The 24,876-nt window shown below is 44.2% G+C and overlaps 1 protein-coding gene and 1 long non-coding RNA gene across 9 annotated transcripts in view; both read left to right on the top strand.

Moving 5' to 3' along the window:
- SHISA9 (shisa family member 9) overlaps positions 1 to 24,876 on the top strand; it is a 545,216-nt gene that overhangs the window by 125,000 nt on the left and 395,340 nt on the right. The window contains exon 3 of one of the 8 annotated variants that reach the window (XM_085017603.1): positions 10,709 to 10,763. The exons of the other annotated variants lie outside the window; for them this stretch is intronic. Coding sequence (XP_084873729.1) covers positions 10,709 to 10,713 — 5 coding nt within the window. The 3' untranslated portion in view covers positions 10,714 to 10,763. Of the gene's footprint in view, positions 1 to 10,708; positions 10,764 to 24,876 lie in introns of those variants that run through there. 8 annotated transcript variants of the gene reach the window in all.
- LOC146404537 (uncharacterized) lies at positions 10,709 to 19,053 on the top strand. Its single transcript, XR_014840805.1, has 2 exons — positions 10,709 to 12,154; positions 16,170 to 19,053. It is a non-coding gene; the product is annotated as an uncharacterized LOC146404537 (long non-coding RNA).

Genomic DNA, 24,876 nt, shown 5'->3' with positions numbered 1-24,876 from the left:
CCTCATCTTGGGATTGAGCCTTAGTTGCTCCCTGCCATTTAACACTGGATTGACTTATGTCCCTTCCCTGTCTAACTTCTCTGCTCTTTCCTACCTGCTAAATAGACTATCTGCATTCACACTTTATTTCAGAGCCTGCTTCTGAGGTTGGCCAACCTGAGATCCATGCCCCAGGAGTGAGTTGAAACCTCACATTTTTCTGCCCTTGGCTAGAGTCACACAACATTGTGTCATGTCGTAGCACAGGGTTGTTATCTCCTGCAGGCCGGAGACGTTGATGGGCAGCTCTTTAAGGCTTTGATGAATAAAATAGGGTAGAAAAGAATTAATTATTCCTTAATAAATGCAGTTTGTCAGGTAGGCAAACCCTATAAAAACATTATAGGAGAGGAATGCCATGGGGGCGGGGGTGTGAATCCTGAGTCACTGACCGGGGAGTTCTCAGTAAATATGGGTTGAGTGATTGATTAGCCTGGCTCCCAGCATAGGGCCGTTACTCAGTGTCGGAATAATAGGCCGTGGGTTTCTGTGCAGCCAAGTGACTTTGTGAAAGTACACACGCAACTTTGGGACGTTGAGCGCATACCTCCTGGCCATTCCTGTAGCTCTGCCGTGTTGACAAAGGGGCCAGGGTGAGTAAACAGTGGCTCAACCAGGTGGGCACCATGGTGAAAATGGGTCTTATTCCAGATGTATTGGAAATGACTTTGTGGGGGATCCACAATCCCTCTCCTTCCACTCTTCCTGTATGACCTTGGTGAGTCCTCTGCTCTCGTGGCTCCTGTTGCCTCCTCTGTCAGATGGAGTGGTTTGGATGAAGAGACCCCGGTTATACATGCTTCATGAGCTGTCTGAGGCTACTGCTTCTCCATGACGTGGGTGGGTAGCAAAGGGACACTGGCCCATTTTACAGATGGAATAACTGAGGTTGAGTGAGCCACATGATACCGTCACTACCTAAGGTGCCAGGTTTTTAAAATTTCAGTACCGGAGCTTATAACTCCTGAGATGTGATGAGAAGACAGTCAAGGGTAGGGTAACTTAGGCACGTAGCCTGGGAAACACTGGTGTTGAGATGGAGCATGCCAGTGTGGAAAGCATGGGAGCACCAGAGTCTGACAGACGTGGCTGTGAATCTATGCTCGGCCACTCCCCGGGTCTCTGAACCTCAGGGTCTTCATTTTTAAAATGAGAGAAATAATACCTCTGCTGTAGGCTTCAGGTTAGACTCCTATGAGATAGTTAGTTCTGCTACAACACCTGTCCCGGAAATAATTTGTTCCAATGCGATTGATATATTAGGAAGCCATTTGAACATAATGTGAATTTCACATTTGCTTATGTACAATTTCATCGGTGAGAAACAATAGGTGAATGAAGGAAATTGCACTCAGCTGAAATGAGCCATGTAAGACTCCAAAAGTGCACACAGGCACACTCCTCAGGCATCTACGAGATACCTCGATTATGAGCCATCCCCAACCATGTCTGATGTTAAAACTTCCCTTCTGATTTCAGGCAACTGCTATCAGTTCTACCACCTCACAAGTCACGAGCTGCAGTTTTTCCAACCCCCCACCTTCACAAGCCAAACTTCAGGTCTTTCCCAAGGTAAAGTGTCATATTTTATTGCAGGATGTATGTATTTAAAAACCATCTAGGAGTTCCCGTCGTGGCGCAGTGGTTAATGAATCCGACTAGGAACCATGAGGTTGCGGGTTTGGTCCCTGCCCTTGCTCAGTGGGTTAAGGATCCGGCGTTGCCGTGAGCTGTGGTATAGGTTGCAGACATGGCTCGGATCCTGCGTTGCTGTGGTTCTGGCGTAGGCTGGCGGCTACAGCTCCGATTGGACCCCTAGCCTGGGAACCTCCATATGCCGCCCAAGTGGCCCAAGAGTGGCCCAAGAAATAGCAAAAAGACAAAAAAATAAAAAAATAAAAACCATCTAACATGTCCTGCTGTGGTGCAGTGGTTAAAGAGTCCGACTGCAATGACTCAGGTCACTGAGGAGGGGCAGGTTCGATCCGTGGCCTGGCACAGGGAGTGAAAGGATTCAGTGTTGCCACAGCTGTGGCATAGGTCACAGTTGCAGCTCAGATTCATTCCCTAGCCTGAAAACTTCCATATGGTGCAAGTATGGGCATAAAACATTAAAAAAAAAAAAAAAAAGCCCAAACAAACAGAAACCCACTTAAAATGTGTAAAACTGAGCTACCATTTTCCTCAGTTCTCTGTGCGGTTTTTTTTTTTTTTTTAATGTGTCACTGAAGAAGTTTTTGAGTATTGTGTTCAACCTCGTTTTGCCATAAATTTTGTGGTTTCAATTGTACATTTTGCCAGGTGCAGTGAATTTTAGGGATGCATGTACTCTATTACAGCAGAACAGACTGTATAATAGGTCACGTGCCTGGCACAGTGCATAGTACAGAGTAAACACTAGAGTGCTCTTATCTCACTTTTCATCCTCATGATAAAGAGAAGAAAGAGCTGAATCGTGACTCTTGATAGTTAGAGAAATGACTTGAGCTTCATTGGTTGAAAAGAGGGAATTTTTAGAATTCTGTAGGGATCTCGCATGGACAGCCATGAAATTTGGCATCACAGAAGTCATAGCCATGACCTTTGAGTTGTAAGAAACAGAAAACCCAACTCATACTTGTTGAGACAAAAAAAAAAAAAGTTTATTGGCTTGTAACTAAAAGTTTCCCTAAAGGCTTACTTCAGTCATAGCTCGATCAAGGAACTCAAGCCCTGCTATGTCACTGGGACTTTGTTTTCATCTCTCAGCCCTGCCTTCTTCTGTGTTGGTTCTCTTTCCAAACAGCCTTTATCCTAGTCCTGGAAAGATGGTGGCCAGCAATTCCTGGCTCACATCATACAGCTTCAAGTGTAGGGGAAAAGAGGGCTTCTTTCTTCTTGTCTCATCTGCCTAAATCTGACATTTATTGGCTCTAATTGGGTCATATTCCCATCCCTGAAATTATAATGTGATGCTCTTATTGCCAGTCTTGGGGGTCATACCCTCTCCTGGAATTAGGGAATAGTCAGCACTTACGCAGATGGACCTGGATGGAGAGAGGGAAGAGGATGATTCCCCACAAGGAATTCAAAGTTCCTAAAAAGTAATGGAGTTCCCCTTGTGGCTCATCAGGTTACAAACTCAACTAGTACCCATGAGGATGTGAGTTTGGTCCTTGGCCTCATTCAGTGGGTTAAGGATCTGGTGTTGCTGCGAGCTGTGGTGTAGGTTGCAGATACCACTCTCATCTGGCGTGGCTGTGGCTGTGGTGTAGGCTGGCAGCTGCAGCTCTGATTCGACCCCTAGCCTGGGAACTTCCATATGCAACAGGTGTGGTCCTAAAAAGAAAAAAGAAAAAAAGGGACTTCATTGTATTAGTAGCTGAATAAGAAAGAGTGAATGTTGGACAGGCAAAAACAACAAAGTTCCACTATGGGAAGTTACCCAAACCAGGGATTTTAAAGCCTTTTAGATTTTCTTTGCTACTCTATGTTTTACTGTCTTTTTTTCCTGAAACCTTTCTTTCTCTGCTTTTTTGATTGACATGATTTTCATAATGGGCAGAACCTGCCAACCCCATACAACTCACACCATTACAGAGCCAGTCACCAGGAGTAAATATCTCCATTCAAAACTCTAAAGGAAGGTTCTGACCCAGCTTGGATCAAAGGCTCACTTGCATTCAAGTGACTTGATGCAGACATGGGAGTGTTGATACGTTTTGTTGTATAAATAGAAGGCTAGGAACCCACTGGTTTGTCTCTAGATAGGGAGACCAACAATAATGGCCACTGTGAGTTGGTCAGACTACCTAATAGGTGTCTATAACGAGGCATGTCTTCTCGAATTGCTCCAGTGTGCCTCCACCACCTTAGGATTCAAAAGATGGTCTAGCTTATGGTTGGTAAAGTGATGGTGGCTTGTTAAATACCTCTACCTGGGAGTTCCTGTTGTGGCTCAGCAGTAACGAACCCAACTAGTGTCCATGAGGATGCAAGTTCGTTCCCTGGCCCCACTCAGTGGCTTGAGGACCCAGCATTGCTGTGAGCTGTGGTGTAGATCTCAGACATGGCTTGGATCTGGCATTGCTGTGGTTGTGGCATAGGTTGGCAGCTGCAGCTCCCATTCGACCCTTAGTCTAGGAACTTCCATATGCCATAAGTGAGGCCCTAAAAAAACCAAACCAAACCAAACCAACAAAAAACCTCTATCTGAAGCCAGAGTCCTCACCTCCCCCAAGCAGAGAATCAGTCAGCTTGGTGTCTTGGAATCTAGCCCAGTTAGCAGGATGGAGGGGAACACGGAGGAATGGAGTTGGTGGGGGGTAGAGACAGTGAGTACCGTCAGCATCTCCTCACGAATGACCTAACTTCTCAGCTTCTGTTTCACCTCCTGGTCCTGCCAGACTTGCTAATGAACAGTGACACTGACTCACATCTAACAGAAGTCAGGTCATTGGGTTGTTCTTTTTTCTCGAGTGAGGGAAACTGGATCATAGTTCTTTAGCCTCAGTCCAGAATTAGTGAGACATGAGGGCAAGATGTTATTTAAGCTTATCTTTTTGGTCCACTTGGAGATGGCCTTGTGCGGCAGATTGTCATCACAGCCCCAGTTCTTCAGCCTCCTTGTATGCACACTCTTTTCCGTGTGACATTACAGTTTCTACCACCAAAGAGGTGGAGCTATTTTCCCACCTCTTGAATTTGGATTGGCCGGTGATTTGCTTTGACCAATAGAGTATGATAGAAGTGGCTCTGTACCAGTTCTGAGCCTAGAGTGGAAAAGTCCTTGTGTGTTTCTGCCTGCTCTGTTGTACCTCCTCCATTGCCTGGAGAATGTGCCCAGACGAGCCTGCTGGAGGAGGAGAGACATGTGAACCAGAGCTGGGACACCTAGTAGCCCCATCTGAGCTGGTCATCGATTAGTTAACAGTCAGCCAGTTCCAGATATGTGAACGAGCTAAGCTGAGATAGAAAGGGATGGCTAGATGATCTTAGCCAGGTTACTGGTCATAGACTTGGGAGCTAAGTATATATATTTGGAAAATAATCTACAGTATTTGGGGGGATGGGTTTTTTTTTTTTAAAGCGAAGTACACTTGATGTACAGTATTATATAAGTTAACAAGAATACAATATAGTGCTTCACTCAAGGGATGATTTTTAAAGCAGCATTACTGTGGCAACCTATAACTGATATGTTTAAGAGAAGTCTGTTAGCTTTGTATCTTGAGCATCTGCTGTGCAACAGACACCTTATGTATATTGACTTCAGTCTTCCCAACACTTTTATGTAGGTTGTGTTCTGAAGATAATCAAGATGAGAATCACAGAGGCTAAGGGGCTTACCTGGGGCCCAATGCTAACAAAGGGTTGGTTTGAGATAACAGGATAGATACTTCCTAGCTACCTCTCTGTGGTGCATCCACACTCAGAATCCAGTGTTAGCAATAGCTGTTAGATCAAAGAGCTCAATAATTCAGACGTGAAGGGGAACATTCTTGGGGACTGTGTTATCCTGAGGTTGATTATGTCTTCCTGTGCATCTCACTTATAATAATTTCTATGGTAAATATCTTGGATTTGTTGATAGTATTAAAATCATATTGAAAAGGGCAAACAAAGATTTGAACAATTTACCAAAGAAGATATACATACGAATGCTTGATACGTACACGAAGAGATGCTTACCATCATGAGTTATCAGGAAAATGTAAATTAAAACCATAATAAGATAGAGACCACCCATTAGAATGGCTAAATTAGAAAGAGTGACAATATCAAGTGGTGGTGAAAAAGCGGAGCAACTAGTAGAGCAAAACATTCTGCGTATAAAATGGTACAACAGAAAAGAGTTTGACAGTTTTAAAATAAAGTATATGCTTACAATATAACACATCAATTTTACTCCTCAGTATTTATACAAGATTCATATAAATATGACCATTCAAAGACTTTTAGATTAATATTTGTAGCAGTTTTATTCAAAATAGCTGTAGGAGTTCCCTGGTGGCCTAGCAGGTTAAAGATTTGGTGCTGTCAGTGCTCTGGCTCGGGTTTGATCCCTAGCCTGGAAACTTCTGCATGCTGCAAGTGCTGCCAAAACAAAAACAAAAGCAAAATAGCTCTATCCTGGAAACCACCCAAAAGTCCATAAATAAAGTACCCATGGGATGTTATGTAACAATAAAAAATGAATAAACTACTGATATATGCATTAATATGGATGAATTCCAAAGAAATTATGCTGAGAGAAAAAAAGAGACATAAATGAGTACGTACTATATACTTTTTATACTTTTTTATATGAATTCTAGGATCAATCTGTAGTGACTGAAGGCAAATAAATTTTTTTTCTGTGGTCAAAAGGTTTATTAAGATAGAATCCAAGAGGACTTTTTTTAAAAAGTAATGATTTTTATCTTTTCCATTATAGCTGGTTTATAGTGTTCTGTCAATTCTCTACTGTATAGTAAGGTGACCCAGTTACACATACATGTATACATTCTTTTTTCTCACATTATCATGCTCCATCATAAGTGACTAGATATAGTTCCCAGTGCTATACAGCAGGATTTCATTGTTTATCCACTCCAAAGTTTGCATCTATTAATCCCAAATTCCCCATCCATCCCACTCCCCTCCTCCTTGGCAACCTCAGGTCTGTTCTCCATGTCCATGATTTTCTTTTCTGTGGAAAGGTTCATTTGTGCTGTATATTAGACTCCAGATATAAGTGATATCATATGGTATTTGTCTTTTTCTTTCTAACTTACTTCACTTAGTATGAGAGTCTCTAGTTCCATCCATATTGCTGCAAATGGCATTATTTTGTTTTTTTATGGCTGAGTAGTATTCCATTGTGTATATATACCACATCTTCTTAATCCAATCGTCTGTTGATGGACATTTAGATTGTTTCCATGTCCAAGGAGACTCTTGAGGATGATGGAAATGTTGTGTATCTTCGTAGTTAAACTGGTAAACACGTTTGTCATAAGCCATCAAAATGTACAAGTAAGATGGGTGCTTAATTGTATGTAAATTATAACCCATTTAATTGATTTTTAAAAGGACTTAAAAGTGTGTCTTCTGAAAGTCATATGGTTAGTAATTCCAGGGAGATAGTGGATAGTGTGGTGCAATCAGCTTTCCAGAACTAGAAGAAAAAAAGCCCCAAGCTGACAAGGACCATGGACAGCATCTCAGGATTAAATGTTAAAATGCAGATAAAGCAGTTAGCCCACAGCCTAGCAACAGAGTAACCATTCACTTAAAAAGCAACTCAAAAATCCCTTTAATGAATGCCTACTCTCTTCCAGGTATCATGTTAGACCCTATTTATATGCATTATTTCATTTTATTCTCACCAACCACTGTTATTATTCTCACTTTGCCGTTGAGAAATCAAATGTTTTCCTCCATGCAATTTTATAAGGAAAAGGAAAGCAGAGAACAATGAAACACACACACACACACACACACACACACACACACACACACACACACACACACACTGAACTTCAATATGTTGGTTTCAGGTCCTGAAATGGGAAAGGACATTTTTGCCTCTCTTGTGTCACCATGTTCTGCTTTTAGGATGTCTGAAGGCAGAACCGTCATCAGGCAAGCAGGTGTATCTGCCAAAGTGTGCAGGAACCACAGGTACATTTTCCAAAGCCTCTGGCAGATTGTTTTTTACATACAAAATTACTTGTCAGGCAGACTTTTTCCCCCTTAGTTCTCATAAGGTAGAAGCAACAGTGTTACATAACAGGCATCAGCAGTGTTGGTTTTGCAAGCATCTGACCAAGACTGGGGGGTGGGCAGCAGCAAAGGAGGATGCATATTATAGCTAAGAGAACCTTGGAAGCTGAGGTTCTGGGAAGAATGCTAGTAAGTTAATGCGGTAGAGACGAACTTTTCTCATAGGAGATTGGACAAAGAATCAAGCTGGGAGCTCAAATACCAGGGTCCTTGCCTGCCGACATCTCCCCCCAGCTATGTCGTTGTTGCCCATGATTCCAGGGCCCCATCTCTTGTCTGAACTCCAGAAGTGACCTCCTCACTGGTCTTCTCACTCCCAGCCTTTTCCCCATATTGACCCTAGATCTTTTTAGACACATATATCTGTTTCTTTCAGAGACTTCTCTCAATTGTCTTAAACATTCCCCCCAAACTGAACTTCCTCATGTAGAGGCCTGCATAAGCATCAAGTGACATTTGAAATCTGGACCCTGCCTAGGTCACTGGACTCTTTCTTTGCTCAGGTGCCCCTCCTCCTCCTCCTACCAAACTGTATGTGGGTCCCCGAATGCATCGTGCATTGCTGTGTTTTGCCTCTACCTGAGGGCCTTTTCCTGCCTCACCTGTCTAACTCCCAAATGTCCTCCAGGTAAGAATGCAGCTGTCAGCCTTCCTAAGAGTCTTCCTTCTTCTACCCCCATTTATACTTGCAGCTGGATCAGAAACTCCTTCTCTGTGCTCCTAAACTATCCTTATTCCAACCCCTACCAAAGCTTCGACATGCTAATACTCTGGTGTGTTTAATCATTTGTAATTTGCCTTCTTTTCTTCATCTCTGTCCCTTTCTTCCATTTCCTTCAGAGGAACCAGGATGTTGTACTGAAGTCCACAAGGTCCTGCACCGGGAAGCCCCTGCCGCCACTCTAGCTTTATCTTGTTGTCTTCTCATTCTTGGTGACTCTTCCGCCTACCCTGGCTTTTTTTCAGGGCCTCCAAAGTATCCATACTCCTTCTTGCCACAGGACCTTTGTGCTTCCTACTGAGTTGTCCATTTCGTTGTTCTTTCTAATACATTCTTCAGAATTCAGCTCAGTCATTTTTCCTGGAACACCCCCTCTGAGCTTTAATATCACCTAACATGTTTCTTTAAACACATGTACTAACAGTGTGAAGTCATGCATTTGCAGATGAGATCATTTGTTAATTCCCTCCCGGATTAGCCTATAAGCTTTACGGAGTCAGAGATCGCATGTCATGTCTACTTTACCCACCATTGAATTATTAGTGTCTGGCATACAGTAGAGGCACAATAAATGTTTATTGGCTCTCTTTCTCTCTCATTTCCTTGTTTAATACGAAACAATTCATAATATCCATCAAAATGTTGGAAATGATATACAGTGATTTCTAAGTTTCTACTTGGAACTTAGAATCACCCTATTCTTCAGATGAGGAGCTTTAAGGCTCAGAGAGGCTAAGGGGCTTGCACAAGGTCATACACTATTCAGGAACCACCACCTTCAGTTCTTTCCACGCTTCCACCTCCAGCTTCCTTATCCAGGAAAATATATGCTGGGCCAATGTGTCAATGCCCTGGGTTTGTTTATTTCTATAACTCTTGGAGAGATTGTGAGACTAAGTAGGATGGCATCATATTCAGAGCCCAGAGAAAGCTACAGTATAATCCAGGCCCTTATTGCATTACCCTTTGGAAGATGAATCAGAACTGCCAAGCATTAACCTAAGTCAGTGAGCAATGTGGCGTTAACTAGTGTGAGGTTCATTTTTCCTCCCCAAATGAGGAGCAGTTGGCATACAGGGAAATGCACACACCTGTTCTTTGGCAGTGACCACAAGAACAAAAAGCTCCATCAAAAGAAGAGAGATTGGAAAGAACATGGGGACTCTGGAGCCACACAGACTTGGTTTCTGATCCTGACCCTGAGCATTTCCAGCTGTGTGACCTGGATCTCAGTTTCCTTATCTGAAAAATGGGGATGAGAAGCTATTCTTCGTCATCCCTTGTTGGTTGTTGGTCTGCTTACTTCCTTTCCAAAGTTCTGTCAATTCCACCTGCCTGAGGTGTCCTGACTCTCTCTGCTTCTCAGTACCTTCTTGGTCCAAGTCATCTCCCTGCTGGTGGACTGCCATAGCCTCCTACCCCGATTTACCATTCCATTCTGGCTCCTGTTACAGTCCATGTGCCATACAGCAGTCAGAATTGTCCTTCAAAACCGTGTCAGATCACACGGTCAAGTCCTCACTGTGCTTGTTCTGATCTCTGCCTTTTTTTCTTGCTCATCTACCTCTACCTTTGCTACCTGGTTCCAATCGTACTGGCCTCCTTTCTCTTCCGCAAACACCTGACGCTTGTCCCCACCCCAGGGCCTTTGCACTTGTCCTTACCCCTGCTGCCTGGTGTGCTCTTCTCTCTAATGTTTGCTTGGCCACCTTCTTGTCATTCTGATTCCAAGTCAAATGCCTTTTCTACAAATGATCTTCTTTTCTAAGAAGTTTCTTGCCCTGCTAGTCTCTTTCTTTTGCATATCCCTATTTAAGTGTTTTTTTTTAATAACATTGATCGCATTCCAAATGATCTCATTTATTTGCATGTTTTCATGTTTATGGCCTGACTCCCTCATTAGAATACAAACTTCAAGAGAGAGGAATCTGGCCTATTTTTCCCCCTACTCTATCACCAGTGTCTTACACAGTGTCTGATGCATAAAACATCCCAGTAGAATTTTTGAAATAAAAGTATGGACAAGTCAATCAGTAAAGAAAAGCTTCTTTTCCTTCTTCCCATCATGCTAAGGTTTGAGGACTCTTAGGTAGATTTTTTTGGTGCAAGTGAATAATAAATATGTGAATTTTTAAAGATTCATAAGCAAACTTTATATTAAGGTGCCCTACTGAGCTTCACAAGTCATTTTTTTTTTTCTAGAATAAGTCTGACCTTTCTGGCAAGTATGAGATCCTGGACTTAAACTCACTGACCCCTGATCTTCAGAGGCAAGTAATGGGGACCTGTTGCAGATCCATCCATCCATCCTTCCATCCGCCTGTCCATCCATCCCTCCATCCAATAAATGCCGTGTTATCAAGGGCAGACTCTATGCAAACATTGGGCTAGGTACCTAGGATGGAGCAATGAGCAAACTCACATCTTTTCTTCCCAGCAGCTCACAGCTGTGTGTGCTGTCTTGATGATGGTACTTTATCTGAGCTGTGTAGTCTACAGGAGCAGTGACTGCCCCCCCCCCCCCAAATAAGTTCCCTCTCCTCATCATTTCCTTCCTCCCTGGCCAAATAGAACCTGCTTATTTGGCCAACCTGTTCTGTTTGCTTTTCTCTGTCCCACACCTGATCTCCCTTTGTACCTTGGGTTCCAATTCTCCATCATGGCTGATCCAGTTTTAAGACCCTGAACTTGGCCCATCCCTGGCTTTCTGCTCTGCTGTTATCAGGCTTTACAACCTGCTGGGTTCCTCACCAGCCAGCGCCAGGCCTTGTCTGTTCTTTGGCTGTTCTAGTCCCTGTTGGAGCCAGGCAGCCCCAGGTATAGCTTCTGTGCTTCACACTCACCCTGGCCATCCATCCTGCAGCTCGGGCTTGCAAACCAGGGGCTTTATGCAACTCTACTCTGACTTGTGTTGTGTTTTGAAATCCTGATGAAGAATTTAAGGAGGGCTCTGATCAAGTTTCAAAATCACTGATGAGATCAAATGAAGGCACAAGCCAGTTTCTCATACTGGCACAATGTCAAAGCAGTGCCCAGACTCGCTCTTCTCACATTTTAGAGTGTATGAGTCTGGTTGAGGAAGCTTGATAAAATACCAGTTGCTGGGCTTCGGCTCCACAGATTTCAATTTGTTATGTGTTTGTTGGGACTCAGGAACCTGCAATTTGAACACACTCCCCGGGAATTCTGATGTAGGTCTGGGGTAATATCAAGAATATTTAGCACCATCCGCTCTCCAAGATGTTAGAGCTCTTTCTCAACCCTTCCCCACATACCTGGCTTGAACATTTGGTTTCTCGATTGGGAGAAGGTCTAGGGGACTCTGAGAGAGGGATTGTGGCATCTGGATTATCAGGTGGCTATTTAAGATTCTCAGGGCAGTGGCTTTTACTCACACATGTGGAAGTGTTTCTGTATTTTGATAATTGATACGACCACCAGCCTCTTCCATGAGATGCAGGGTAGAAGGCTTACAGGACACAGTTGGAACACAAGCCATAAGGAAAACCAGGACCAGTTCTCACATATACCTCATCCTATAACCATTTTCATATTGACTAGCATCTGGAAGGGGCTACCTGCTACTCAATATTCTTTTCCTTTTTTTTAAGGACACACCTGCAACATATGGAAGTTCCCAGGCTAGGGGTTGAAAAGAAGCTGCGCTGCTGACCTACACCACAGCCACAGCAGCGCCAGATCCAAGCTGCCTTTATGACTTGTATCATAGCTCACAGCAATGCTGGGTCCTTAAGCAACTGAGCAAAGCCAGGGATTGAACCTGCATCCTCATGGATACTAGTTGGGTTCCTAATCTCCTGAGCCATTACTTTACTGGGAAGAGACAGACTCTGACAAAGTTTTAACACCATGCTTGTGACTGCTTTCTGCTCATTGACAGAATTTGTTCTGTTGAGGGCTGGTATATAGGATTAGTGAAATGGCAGATTTGCTTTGACTGTAATTAATGGGAAATACAGTAGCAATTTATAGGACAAAGTATAGCTGAGTCCAGCTCCCAAGCCTAGACACTCTTTGTCAACATCTGACCAGGCTCTGAATGAATGCCTTAGTTTTCCTCATCAAAGTTTTCCCAAGACAAGGTCATTTGACTACCACTGAGCTGGACACTCAGTTTTTTGATGAGGGGAATCAAGAGTGGCCCCTTTTGAACAGTTCTATGGCCCTGTCATGTCTAGAATGTTTGTGGGTGCTGAAACAGGATTTTATTTTTAAAAAAAGCGGAAGGAAATGACTGCCTTATTTAGGATAAGTTACTCTTACCCTAAACAAGGTCTAGTTGTGTCATCTTGTTTTATTTCCTTTATAGCTGTTGTTGTGGTCTAAAATAATCGTATTTGCTTACTTATTTGCAGTCTGTCTCTTCCCAGTAAAGTTGTGTCAGAGCAGTGCCCTTCTCCTTGTCCACCACTGTATCACGAGTGCCTAGAAGCATCCCTGGCACAGGGCTGATGTTCAGAGAATACTTATGGAATAAACTAACCCAAGGGGGTATGTTGGTTAAGGTAATATTAACTTCCAGAACATGTGAACCCCAGACTGTCAGGAGCTTAATAAGACAGAAATTTACTTTGTATTCAAATGAAGTCCAATTATGTGTTCCTGGATGGCCTTTGGGAATTGGAGGTAGGAAGGGATGCTCTGCTCCATGCAGTTACTCAGGGACCCAGGATGAAGGAGGAAGTTCTAATTTTATCCTGTGGCTTTCGGTGTTGGCCTGGGCATCATTATCTAGACATTAGGGGGTGGGGGTGGTGTAGGCGGAAGAATGGAAGATGCCTTGGGAGGATTTAATGGGCTTGACCTGGAAGTGGGTCCATCAGGTGCATCCATGTTCTGTTGGCCATATCTCAGTCACATGGGCACATCTAAAATAGCCTGTTGTCTACCTGTGCACCCAGGAGGAAGGAGAAATGGGCTTGTAAACAGCTACCCACTCCTTATCATGGGGGCTTTTGTGGTTGTTCTATGACTCCTGAATTGGACTTTAAGATACCTCTGTTTCTCTGAGCACCCAAAATTACCGTCTCCCTTTTCGCAGAGGGAAGTTGAAACTCCTTAGCCTTCCATAGGCTGAACTCACCGTCTCAAAGCCTCACATTCCTTCTTGAATGGCTGCTCCATGGTTCAGAACCATGCACATTCTCCTTCATGGCTTTTACTGTTCTCTCTGCCAAGAAAGCCTTATTAGCTTAGGCTTATTCAAATTTTACTGATTGATCCTTCGCAGCCCAGTCCTGAATCTCTCTCCTTCAGGAAGGCTCCTTGGCATCCTTCTCAGCAGGACCCAGCTCTTTCCCTCTGAGATCCAGGAGCACATGGCTTGCTTCTGTGCTTCCTTTCATTGTCTCTTCCTCCATCCTTCTTGTTTACCTGGCTTGTTTCCTCCTAGACTAGAAAATATTTCTTTTTCTTTTTCTTTTTTTGTATCATGCTCCAGGACTTAGCCTGGCCAAAGCAATATGTGTTTATGGTCCCCACACTAGAGGAAAGGGCCCTATTGAAATTTTGCTTGGAAACTGGCCCTCGGGATTTTGTAGATTCCACCCGTGATCTGTTGCACGAGTTGCAATCTGAAGATCCCTTTGCGGGCAGGGGTCCTGGAGGAAGTCTAATTTAGTTGCCCGTTGTCTGACAGGCAGTAGTCAAATCCACATGGCACTTGTGGATATCTCTGCAGCAGGAAGAACTGGGATCCAGAAAGACGTGGGTGGAAATCCCAGCCCTGCTGTTGACTGGCTGGCTGACCTCGGGCAAGTTACTGAACCTCTCTGAACCTTGGTTTGGTTTTCTCATGCATAAAATAATTACTTTAACAAAGCAGACATTTACTGAGTGTCTATTTTTTTTTTTTTGGCTGTGCCCATGGCATGCAGAAATTCCTAGGCCAGGGATTGAACCCATGCTGCAGCAGTGACAACACTAGGTCCTTACCTGCTGAGCCAGACGGGAACTCCCCCAAGTGTCTATTAGGTGCTGGTGCTGAAGTAGGCGTATGGAGTGAATAGAAAGGATCTAGACTCAGGGACTAGGGGCAGGGGAACAGCGACTATAATAGAGGTCTGTGGTTTCAGTGCAGTTACAGACTTCAAAGGAAGGTGTCCTCAGGAAGCTATGGGGCTGAGGCCAGAAGGTAACCAAGAAACGGCAGAGGAGGGGCTTACAAAAGGATTCAAGACAGAGGTAACAGTGTGTATATAGGCAGGTCTGGAGGTGAGCAGGGTCTTTGGCATGTTGGTGAGGGGATTAAATGAACCTCAGCAACTTTCCAGCATGTGGTGAATGACCCACTGGTGATTCTCAGGCTGATTCTATGGTAGCAGCCTTGTTACCACTTAAAACCTTTTAAAAATCATATTCTCCCCACTTTTTGCATGTTTAATTTTTCCCACCATAAAGAGTCAGATGAAGGGTTCCCGTTGTGGCTCAGTGGTTAACGAATCCAACTAGAAACCGTGAGGTTGCGGGTTCAATCCCTGGCCTTGCTCAGTAGATTAAGGATCCTGCATTGCTGTGATCTGTGGTGTAGGTCGCAGACTCAGCTTGGATCCCGAGTTGCTGTGGCTCTGGCATAGGCCAGCGGCTATAGCTCCGATGAGACCCCTAGCCTGGGAGCCTCCATATACCATGGGAGCGGCCCAAGAAATGGCAAAAAGACCAAAAAAAAAAAAAAAAAGAGTCAGATGAAAATGAGTATTTACGGAGTTCCCATTGGGGCTCAATGGGTTAAGGACCTGACATAGTTTCCATGAGGATGCAAGTTCGATTCCCAGCCGTGCTCAGTGGGTTAAGGATCCTGCATTGCCGCAAGCTGTGGCGTAGGTCTTGGATGTGGCTCGGATCTGGTGTTGCTATGGCTGTGGTGTACACTTCAGCTGCAGCTTGGACTTGTCCCCAAGCCCAGTAACTTCCATATGCTGCATGTGCAGCCCTATGAAGAAAAAAAAAATGCTTACATTGATACTTAGACTCTCTATTTTAAAAGCCTTATGAGTATTCCACAGGGCACACCAGATGGCAGTTAAGTGCATAGATTCGAATGCCTGCTCTGTGGATTCTAACTCTGGGACCTCATACCAGTTCCCTGTGTCTCAGTTTCCTGATCTGTGAGATGGAGGTACTAATACTACCCACCTCATACGGTTGTTACAGAGGTTCAACATGTCTGTTGTTATTAGTGGGGGGGGGGATGTAAATTCTTACAGGGGTACTTAGGTCAAAATTGTGGGTCAATATAAGAAGAAGGTAATAGCCAGCTTGGGTTGGGTACTTACTGGGTGCTGTTCTAAGTATCTTCATGTATTATTTCACTGAATGCTCAGTCGGGGAGGGGAGTTTTTAATCCATTTTACAGGGCAAACAGATAAAGAGTTTGCCCAGGGATGGGGTTCATGGCAGAGCAAAGATTTTAAAGAAGATCCTATACTGCTCACTATTACACAATACTGTCTTTTTTTTTTTTTTTTGCTTTTCAGGGCCGCACCCACGGCATACGGAAGTTCCCAGGCTAAAGGTTGAACTGGAGCTACAGCTGCCAACCATAGCCACAGCCACAGCAACAGCAACAGTAATGCAGGATCCAAGCTGCATCTGCAAACTACCCACAGCAATGCCAGATCCTTAACCCACTGAGCGAGGCTAGGGATTGAACCCAAATCCTCATGGATCCTAGTCTGAGCCACAAAGGGAATTCTCTATTTTTTTTTCTTTCTTTTTTTTCTTTTTTAGGACTGCATCTGCAGCATATGGAGGTTCCCTGGCTAGAGGGCAAATCAGAGCTGAAGCTGCTGGCCTATACCACAGTCATGGCAGCTCAGGATCTGAGCCACATCTGTAACCTACACCATAGCTTGCAACAATGCCGGATCCTTAACCCACTGAGCGAGGCCAGGAATTGAACCAGCATCCTCATGGATACTAGTAGGGTTTGTAATACACTAAGCCACAACAGGAACTCCCTGTCTCGGTTTAAGTGGTTTAGGTGGTCCGTGGATATGACATGAGTAATGAAAGGCTGTTTGCTCACTTGTTCACTCAAGAAATATTTATTGAGCATCTACTATGTGCCCAGCACCATTGAAAATGCTGAGGTTACAATGGTGAGCAGTAAATCTCCTGCAGGGCTTTGGTCTCCAGATGATAAATCAGTAAACAAAGACATAGACTAGCTAACTTCAGACACAGATAACTCCTTGAAGAAAATAAAGCCAGATAATGGGATAGAGAGTGACTGGGGGAACTTCTGCACAGCTGCCCCCATGGGAGAGGTCACGTGGTGCCTGGAAAGGAAGGGTTTTGTCGTTTCCCAGCTGGGGCTTGTCTTCCTTGATAAGCCAGCCCACGTCACCGTTATGAATCCAATACAAATCTCAGGACGGTCAGGCCTGTTAAGTCCGACCTTCCGATGAGCATGCAGAGCACAGATTTATTCTCTGTCAATGTTTGTTTAAATTCGTAACTCTCTCACAGTGGAATTGAGGTGGCAAGCTCCAAATAACCATCAAAACCCATTAATTTTCTTCGAGTGCAATAGCATATTAATCAGACGTCAGCAAGAAGCTATGGTCTGGAGGTGATGCTGATGCAAGACAGATATCGACTGTCACCCCACCCCTTTCCTGGGAGCAGGCAAGCGTTCCTCTGTGGCTGCGTGTTGTGCAGAGCCTCCTGGTAGCCGCATGAATGGAGAAGCACAGTGTGTTTGACCTAGAGGAGATCTTACTGAGGGAGGCTGTGTTTTCTGAACCTAAATCCAGCTCCTATTGGGCTAACAAAGGATTTTTAAAAATTTTATGGAAATACAGTTGATTTACAATGTTGTGTTAGTTGCAGGTGTAAGTGATTCACACACACACATGCACACACACACACACACACACACACCCCGTATGTATTAGATTCTTTTCCATTATAGGTTATTACAAACTATTGACGACAGTTCCCTGTGCTATACAGTAAGTCCTTGTTGATTTGACAGAGGATTTTTGAGCTGCTTCTAACTGTGAGAGGCATTCTGGATAGGGGATCCAGATTCCTAGAGAGTAGACTTTCCAGATGGTTTAGGAGCTGTGTGACACAGACTGCTTCTTGGGCCTGCCCTGGTGGGGGCGGACCCAGGATGCATTCTTGCTTTGATTTCATCATCAGTCCTCTTTCCTCATCTTGCAGAAAAGAGCTTAGAGAAGGTGTGAATAACCCCCTAATCACATAGCAAGTTACCGAGAGAACCAGTATTCCCTACAAAGCAGCCAGGGCTCGCTTCATGGGACTCTGGGGTTAATAGATGCAAACTCTTGCCTTTGGAATGGATAAGCAATGCGATCCTGCTCTATAGCCCTTGCAACTATGTCTAGTCACTTATGATGGTGCATGATAGAGGATAATATGAGAAAAAGTATGTGTATATTTCATACATACTGGGTCTCTTTACTGTACTGTAGAGAACTGACAGAACACTGTAAACCAGCTATAATGGAAAAATTAAAAATCATTTAAATAAAAGGGAACTTAACTGAGCCTCCCCCTCCCTGAAGCCCTCCATGGCTCCCCATTGCTCTAATAATAAGCAAAGTTAAACTCCTTACTGTAGCCCACAGTGCCTAGCATGATGTGACCCTGGTCTGTTTTGACGTCTCATTTCCCTCCTCCCTCACACTTTGCGGTCCAGCCGTCATGAACTTCTTTCAGTTCCTTTAACAGTTTAGTCTTTCTTCTACCTCTGAGTCTTTGATAGCATCATTTCCTCTGCCTAAAACACACGCCTTGACTTCACCTAGCTGGCTCCCACTCATCCTTCATGTTTAGATAACAGCAGCATTTCTTCCAGGATGTGTTCCTAGAACTTATAGGGTAGAGTAACCACTCCTGTTCCGTGTTCTCATTATACCCTTTATATACCCTTTACGCCCCCACACACTGTGTCCGGAAAAAACATGATAAACAGCGTTAATGTTGGAAGATGATGGCGAGTGTGCAGTTCTCTTTCCAGCAGGCCTGGTTGGGTATTTTCTCATAAACTGAGGAAGGCTACAGGTTTAATCCATGAGGCGCTCCCCCAACTCCCAGCTCTTCATACTTACTTTGATTCAGTGCCTCTGGAACCGATGTTTTGACACTGACTCTGGCAATTTTCTCAGAGTTTTCATCAGTCCTTCTCTGTCCCTTCTGCCCATCATGGGAGGAAGGGAACCAGCTCATTCATTCCCTGCCACGGGCCAGCAAGCTGCCTGTCCCTCCATCAATCAGACCATCAGTCCGTGGCACCTCATCCGTCATGGGGACAATCAGAAAAACTTCTTGGAGCCTGTGGGGATAGGACCTGGGCCTCCAGCTGTGGCTTCCAGTGCTGGGACATATCTAGCCCATTTGTGGCAGATGTGCATTTTTTGTTTTCAAGAAAATTGCTTTGGAAACAGAAGTTTGACGTCTATCTGCTTGCCCAGGGAGTGACAATTAGCTTTGTGATAGTGGCTTTCTGGGGGGTGTTTATGGCATAATGGAAAAGAAGAAATGCAAAAAAAGAAAAAGAGAATAAATACAGAAGGGAGTTGCTGTTGTGGCTCAGCGGGTTAAGAACTGACCTAGCGTCCCTGAGGATGTGCATTCGATCCCTGTCCTTGCTCGGTGGGTTAAGATCCGGCATTGCTGCAAGCTGCGGTGTCAGTCGCAGATGTGGCTGTGGCTGTGGTGTAGGCCAGCGGCTTCGGCTCCTATTGGACCCCTAGTTCCATATGCCACAGGTGTAGCCCTATAAAGAAAAAAAAGAATAAATGCAGAAGCATCCCGATTGGGCCATCTGGAAAAAGTGACAAGAAATAAATCTAATCAAGTTCCTCCTGAGTGTCAGAATCTATGCTGCATTCTTTGTCCCCTTTATTTCACTTGAGGCTCACACAACCCCATGGGTTTAATCTTACTACTCATATTTAACAATAAAGTTGCTAAGGCCTACTGAGCAATTTCTATGTCCCAGACCTTGTATCGAGTGCTTAAAATGTGTCCCCTTGATGGATCATCACCTCCCTAAGGCAGAAGTGACTAACGTTCCTCTGTGTAGAGGGACTCAGGAACTCAGAGAAGCTGAAAAATGTGCATGAGTTCACACCATCAGGAAGTAGGATTCCAGTTCTGTCCAGCAGCTACCAAGGTGCATGTTATTTTCAGTGTCCAGCACTGAACCTTGCTGATAGCTGAGTTTATCACCGAAATGTGTGAGGCTTTCTGAAGGCTATCATTCCAGGCATAATCCCCCAAACCAGGAATTTCTTGAGGTGGATTCCGAAGGCTCAGCTTTGAGATAGCATGTCTCTACCATCTGCATGCAAAAGAACTCCTTTTTTTAAAATTTGTTTTCCCCATGCAAACACTGTTGTTTTGATAAATGGCATATCTCAAACAAAGTAGGATGATAAAGTAATGAGCAATTTCTTTGATTTTTTTTTCACTTTGTGTAACTCAAAATCAGATGGGATCCTCAGGACTCTGATCTGCATGATAAGGAGAGCAAGCATTTATGTAACCCAAAGTAAATCCAGGCATCTCCAGAGTGTGCAATTTCTGATAAGCTTTTTGAGCCATTGAACATGGCTTTTGGGCCTAAGACCATCTTTTTTTTTTTTCTTTTTCTTTTTAGGGCTGCACTCTTAGCATATGAAGGTTCCCAGGCTCGGGGTGAAATAGGAGCTACAGCTGCTGGCCTGTACCACAGCCACAGCAACTTGGGATCTGAGCCTCATCTGCGACCTACACCACAGCTCATGGCAACGCTGGATCCCTAACCCACTGAGCGAGGCCAGGGGTTGAACCTACAGCCTCATGGTTCCTAGTCAGATTAGTTTCCACTGTGCCATGACAGGAACTTCAAGAGCATCTTTTAAAATGTACTTTATGGGTCTAGGAGTCTAGAAAGGAAGCCCTGTTGTAAGATGGGCTTTGGATTTTAAGAGAACTTGCACTGGATTGAGGTCATGAGATTGGTCAAATATGTGTGGGTTTCATTGAGTAGAACAGTCAGACATGAATTAATTATTCAATTAAATACATTCACTCATTCATTTAATATTTTACTTCCCCTTTTATTGATTGATTGATTGATTCTGTCATTCAGTTCATTAAATCCTTTAGTCATTCAACAAGCATTTCTGGTCTAGTGTGTGAGGGTGCTGGAATCTTCAAAAGGAAAAGTAACCTTAAAGGAAATGTGCTTTTTGTCCTGGGCTCAGCAGGCACTCTCCAGGAATTATGGGCAAATCCAAAGCTTTGAGCAGCCATTCTAATTTCCAGTTAGGAGTGTGTGTGTGTGTGTGTGTGTGTGTGTGTGTGTGTGCGCGCGCGTGCGCGCGCGCGCGCACACGCACGCATGCATGTGTGTTGAGTTTGCAGGCTTACTTGGTATTTTACCAGGTCGCAGAAGTGTTTCATTGCTCAGAGGAAGAAACTAATGTTGATAAGTGGTCCCAGACTGCTCTGGGCTGGAAGATAAGTGGCCCTGGGCCCTGGGATGGCCCTGCTTCTTACTAATTGTGTTGTTTCTGGCAAGTTGAAGAACAACTTAAGTCTTATTTTCCTCATCTGTGGAAGAGGCTGGTTGACCAGATGACCTAGGACTGCTTGGTGTGCAGACAGCTCACAGTAGGTAATTGCTTCCTTTGCTTCTCTTGCTCCAGGTTTGAAATGAGGATTCATAGAGAAATGACCTAGTTCGGCTTTGCTCTTTACACACTGAGGAGGGAAATGTGTCCCCCGTGTCCCCCCACTGGATCGTTGATCGTGGTGAGGGTGCAGCAGACAGTGGAATGCGCTGCATGTGTTGGAACTAAAACAAGAACAGCTCTTGACAGCGTGAATTTCTTCTCTATCCAGAGCTTAAATCTTCCCTGTCAAGAGGGGGAAATTAGACAAAAGAAAGATTCTGAAAGGATAATGAGTCCTCTTTTCTTCCTGCTGCTTTCCTCCTGGGACAGCACAGTCAAAATGTCCTGGCTTCACCCTCCTAGCCCCCAACTCAGTTTATGCTGACAGGTAATGCTCACCTTGTGAAATACTCACATAGGAGAGGTGGTGACATGGGGGCAGGTCTGCCCTCGTTGTGGCTTCGTGCAGCATCCATATCCCCACTTGTGACTTTTTTTTTTCTTTGATATGTATTTTCTCATTTGTCCCTAGATGTGTACTCAGGGACAGAGGTTAGGCGTCTTCTTTTCTAAAGGAGAAACACCCTCTAGGAATGGACCCCAAGGAGATCAGCATGGAGATGTCAAGCTAAAGGTCCAGGCAAGTGGAGGCTCGATCAACGAAATATTAGGACCCTGTATCACGATGTGGTAGAATAGTTGTGGTTTTCTTTGTCTTTTGTCATTTTTTAGGGTTCCACCTGGGGTATATAGAGGTTCCCAGGCTAGGGTTTGAATCGGAGCTGTAACTACTTGCCTACGCCACAGCCGCAGCAACACGGGATCCAAGCCGCATCTGCAATCTACACCGCAGCTCACAGCAACACCGGATCCTTAACCCACTGAGCAAGGCCAGGGATCGAACATGCATCCTCATGGATACTAGTCAGGTTCATTAGTAACCACTGCACCACAATGGGAACTCCTAGAATAATTGTTAACATGGAAAGATGTCCAGGATGTGTTGGAAAGTTTTTAACAAGCGTGGTTGCAAAACTGTATGAATGATATGATCCTACCTATGAAATTAACTTGGGTATAGATATATTGATATGTAAAATGTAATTTAATTTTTGGTGGAGATGTTATGGATACACTTTATTTTTTTTTAAATATTTGTTCCTAGTTTTATAATTTTCTCTGGTGAATGTCTATTACGTTTGTAATAAAAAGTACAGTAAATATTATCATAGGACATAAATGGAGAAACTTGAACAGGGGGGCATCATCCTTCTTTCATCCCTTGACAAATTAGTAACAGATGAGGGTTAAGTCTTTCTGCGTCCGTGCCCAAGCTCTTTTCATGTGACATCCTCTCTCCTAAAGATTCATCAAGAAGGATCCACCAGGAAAATCCCCAGCATCTTGCTGTGTCTCTCCCATGAGTAAATCCCTGGAAGCAGTATGATTCAGTGTTCTCCGGGGTTCTGCTTTGCCACTCCTTAGCTGTGTGATGTGGGTCTCAGTCTTGTCATCTGAAAAATGGGGTGAATAATGACTCCTATTTCAGAGGGTGTTCGTAAGGATTCAGTGAGGTGGTGCTTCTAAATAATTTTTTAACACAGGGTATGTATCGAATACTCTGTATTAGCTGCTGCAGGGTGCCCAGCACACTCCAGTTGGACTTCAGAAAACATGCTCGCTGTCTGTGCCGTTAGTTCTTACTACCCATCTTCTTATCTGCTTGTGATTTTTTTCAATCTCTTCCCTTTTTCCTCCTCCCCTCTCCCCCTCCTTCTTCTCACCTTCCCCTCCTCCTCCTCCCCGCTCCCCCTTCCCCCTTCTGCTGACTCTTCCTCGTCATTTCCACTGGCAGGAGCATCAGCTGCGCTAAGGCAGCATAGTTGAAACAGACAAGTGAGCAAATAAAAGAGAACCTTAGACACTAGTCCCCATTTCCGGAAGAAGGACCTTTTTACCTTGCAGCTCTTTGCGCCCCTCCAACATGTCCCCATGTAGTTTTTGTGTTTTTAAATCATCTTTAGACTTGTAAGACTTCTCATTGTTAGCCTTAAATCTTTGAGGAAGGACCAATCAAGTCTCAATTACCCACAGATGCTAGAAATCCCCAGTCATTAAAAAATAATAGTAACGATAAACCAAGAAAAGAAAAGAAGGAACAGGCAATATTGTATAAAACTCCAAGTTAGAACCCAGTCTTCTAAGGGCTTGATGCTTTCATTCATGATTTAGAGATTTCTCCCCCTTTCTAAGTATACTTCTGGACTGTGGAAATGAAATAGTTTTTCTGTAATAACTCTTGATGAATGTGTCACCCCAGATGTTTGGCTCTAAGGATGATTAAAGGTTATGTGTGAGGGAGGGAAGAAATAAGGCCGGGGAGACCTTTGGTTGGGCTTTGTCTTCTGAGAATTTTGCAAACAGTCATTATTAAGAGAGTTTCCTCCACCCTGGTTGTGAAGGAATAAATCAACCAACTCTCATAAATACCTGAGCCTGCCGATTGCATGGAAATAATCAAGTCTTCCACCCAATCTCTGGCAAATACACAACTGGCTGACAGGCACTGTCTAAAAACCCTGTTCAGAGGAGTCCGCCCAACCAAGAAATCCATAGGGCTCCAAGGTGCTGGAGAATTGTTTCTGTTTTCCTGGATGAAGTTAAACTTCTTTTAACCATATGTTGTTCTTTTCCAGTGGCAGCCAAACTTCAGACACACTAATGGAAAAACATTTTTTTTTTTTTTTAAAGATGTTACCCGGGCTGAGTCCTGTGCTACTAAGCATGTATTAGGTCTTCCAAGCTACCTTCAGTGGGAACATGGTTATTTTTGTTTAAGGTTGGGGAAACCGAGGCTCAGAGGATTTAAATGAGTTGCTCAAGTTGACAACACTGTTAAAAATTGAGAAATCCCTTAAGATTCTCTTCTCTCTCTACTCCCTGCATCCAGTCCTTCCTCCTCCAAGGGCTGGCATCTCACCTCTGGCTGATCACATCCTTTCATCTCCTCTGCTTCCACCCTGGTCCCAGGCTCCACTGCTTGTTGCTTGAGCTACAACCAGAGTCTCCCTGCTCCCATCCTAGTCTCTTACAACCCATTGTCCACATAGGGGTCCAGGCGTTTGTTTTATTTTATTGATTCATTTTTTTATTTTTAATTTTTTTGGTCATACCCGTGGCATGCAGAAGTTCCCCAGGGCAGGGACTGAACCTGCCCCATACTACAGCAGTGACCCGAGCCACAGCAGTGAGAGTGATAGATCCTCAACCCACTGAGCCACCAGGGAGCTCCAAGTGTTCATTTTAAAAAGGTCAGTTGGGGAGTTCCCATTGTGGCTCAGAGGAAATGAACCTGACTAGTATCCATGAGGATGCGGGTTCGATCCCTGGCCTCTCTCAGTGTGTTTGGGATCCAGCGTTACAGCGAGCTGTGGTGTAGTTGCCTTGAGCTGTAGTGTAGGTCGCAGACACAGTTTGGATCTGGCGTTGCTGTGGCTGTGGCATAGAGACATCTGGCCTCGTCACCCACATCACTCTCTCACTCTTTCCCATCAGCTACTTTATCTTCTTTAAAGTCCATCAGCCCCAGATATTATTTTGCTTACCTAGAGGTTTGCTTAATTTGATGTTTCTTTTATGAGACTATAACTTCCACAAGGACAGAAGCTATAACTGCAGGTTCCTCCCCCATAAAACCATGCCTGGCACATAGTCCAA

The sequence above is a fragment of the Sus scrofa genome, chromosome 3, assembly GCF_054392235.1.
Source record: "Sus scrofa isolate SSC_HxYL_T2T_F1_AM1 chromosome 3, Sscrofa_HxYL_maternal_Yorkshire_Landrace_v2.0, whole genome shotgun sequence".
Lineage (NCBI taxonomy): Eukaryota > Metazoa > Chordata > Mammalia > Artiodactyla > Suidae > Sus > Sus scrofa.
This window is presented reverse-complemented; position numbering and strand designations above follow the sequence as displayed.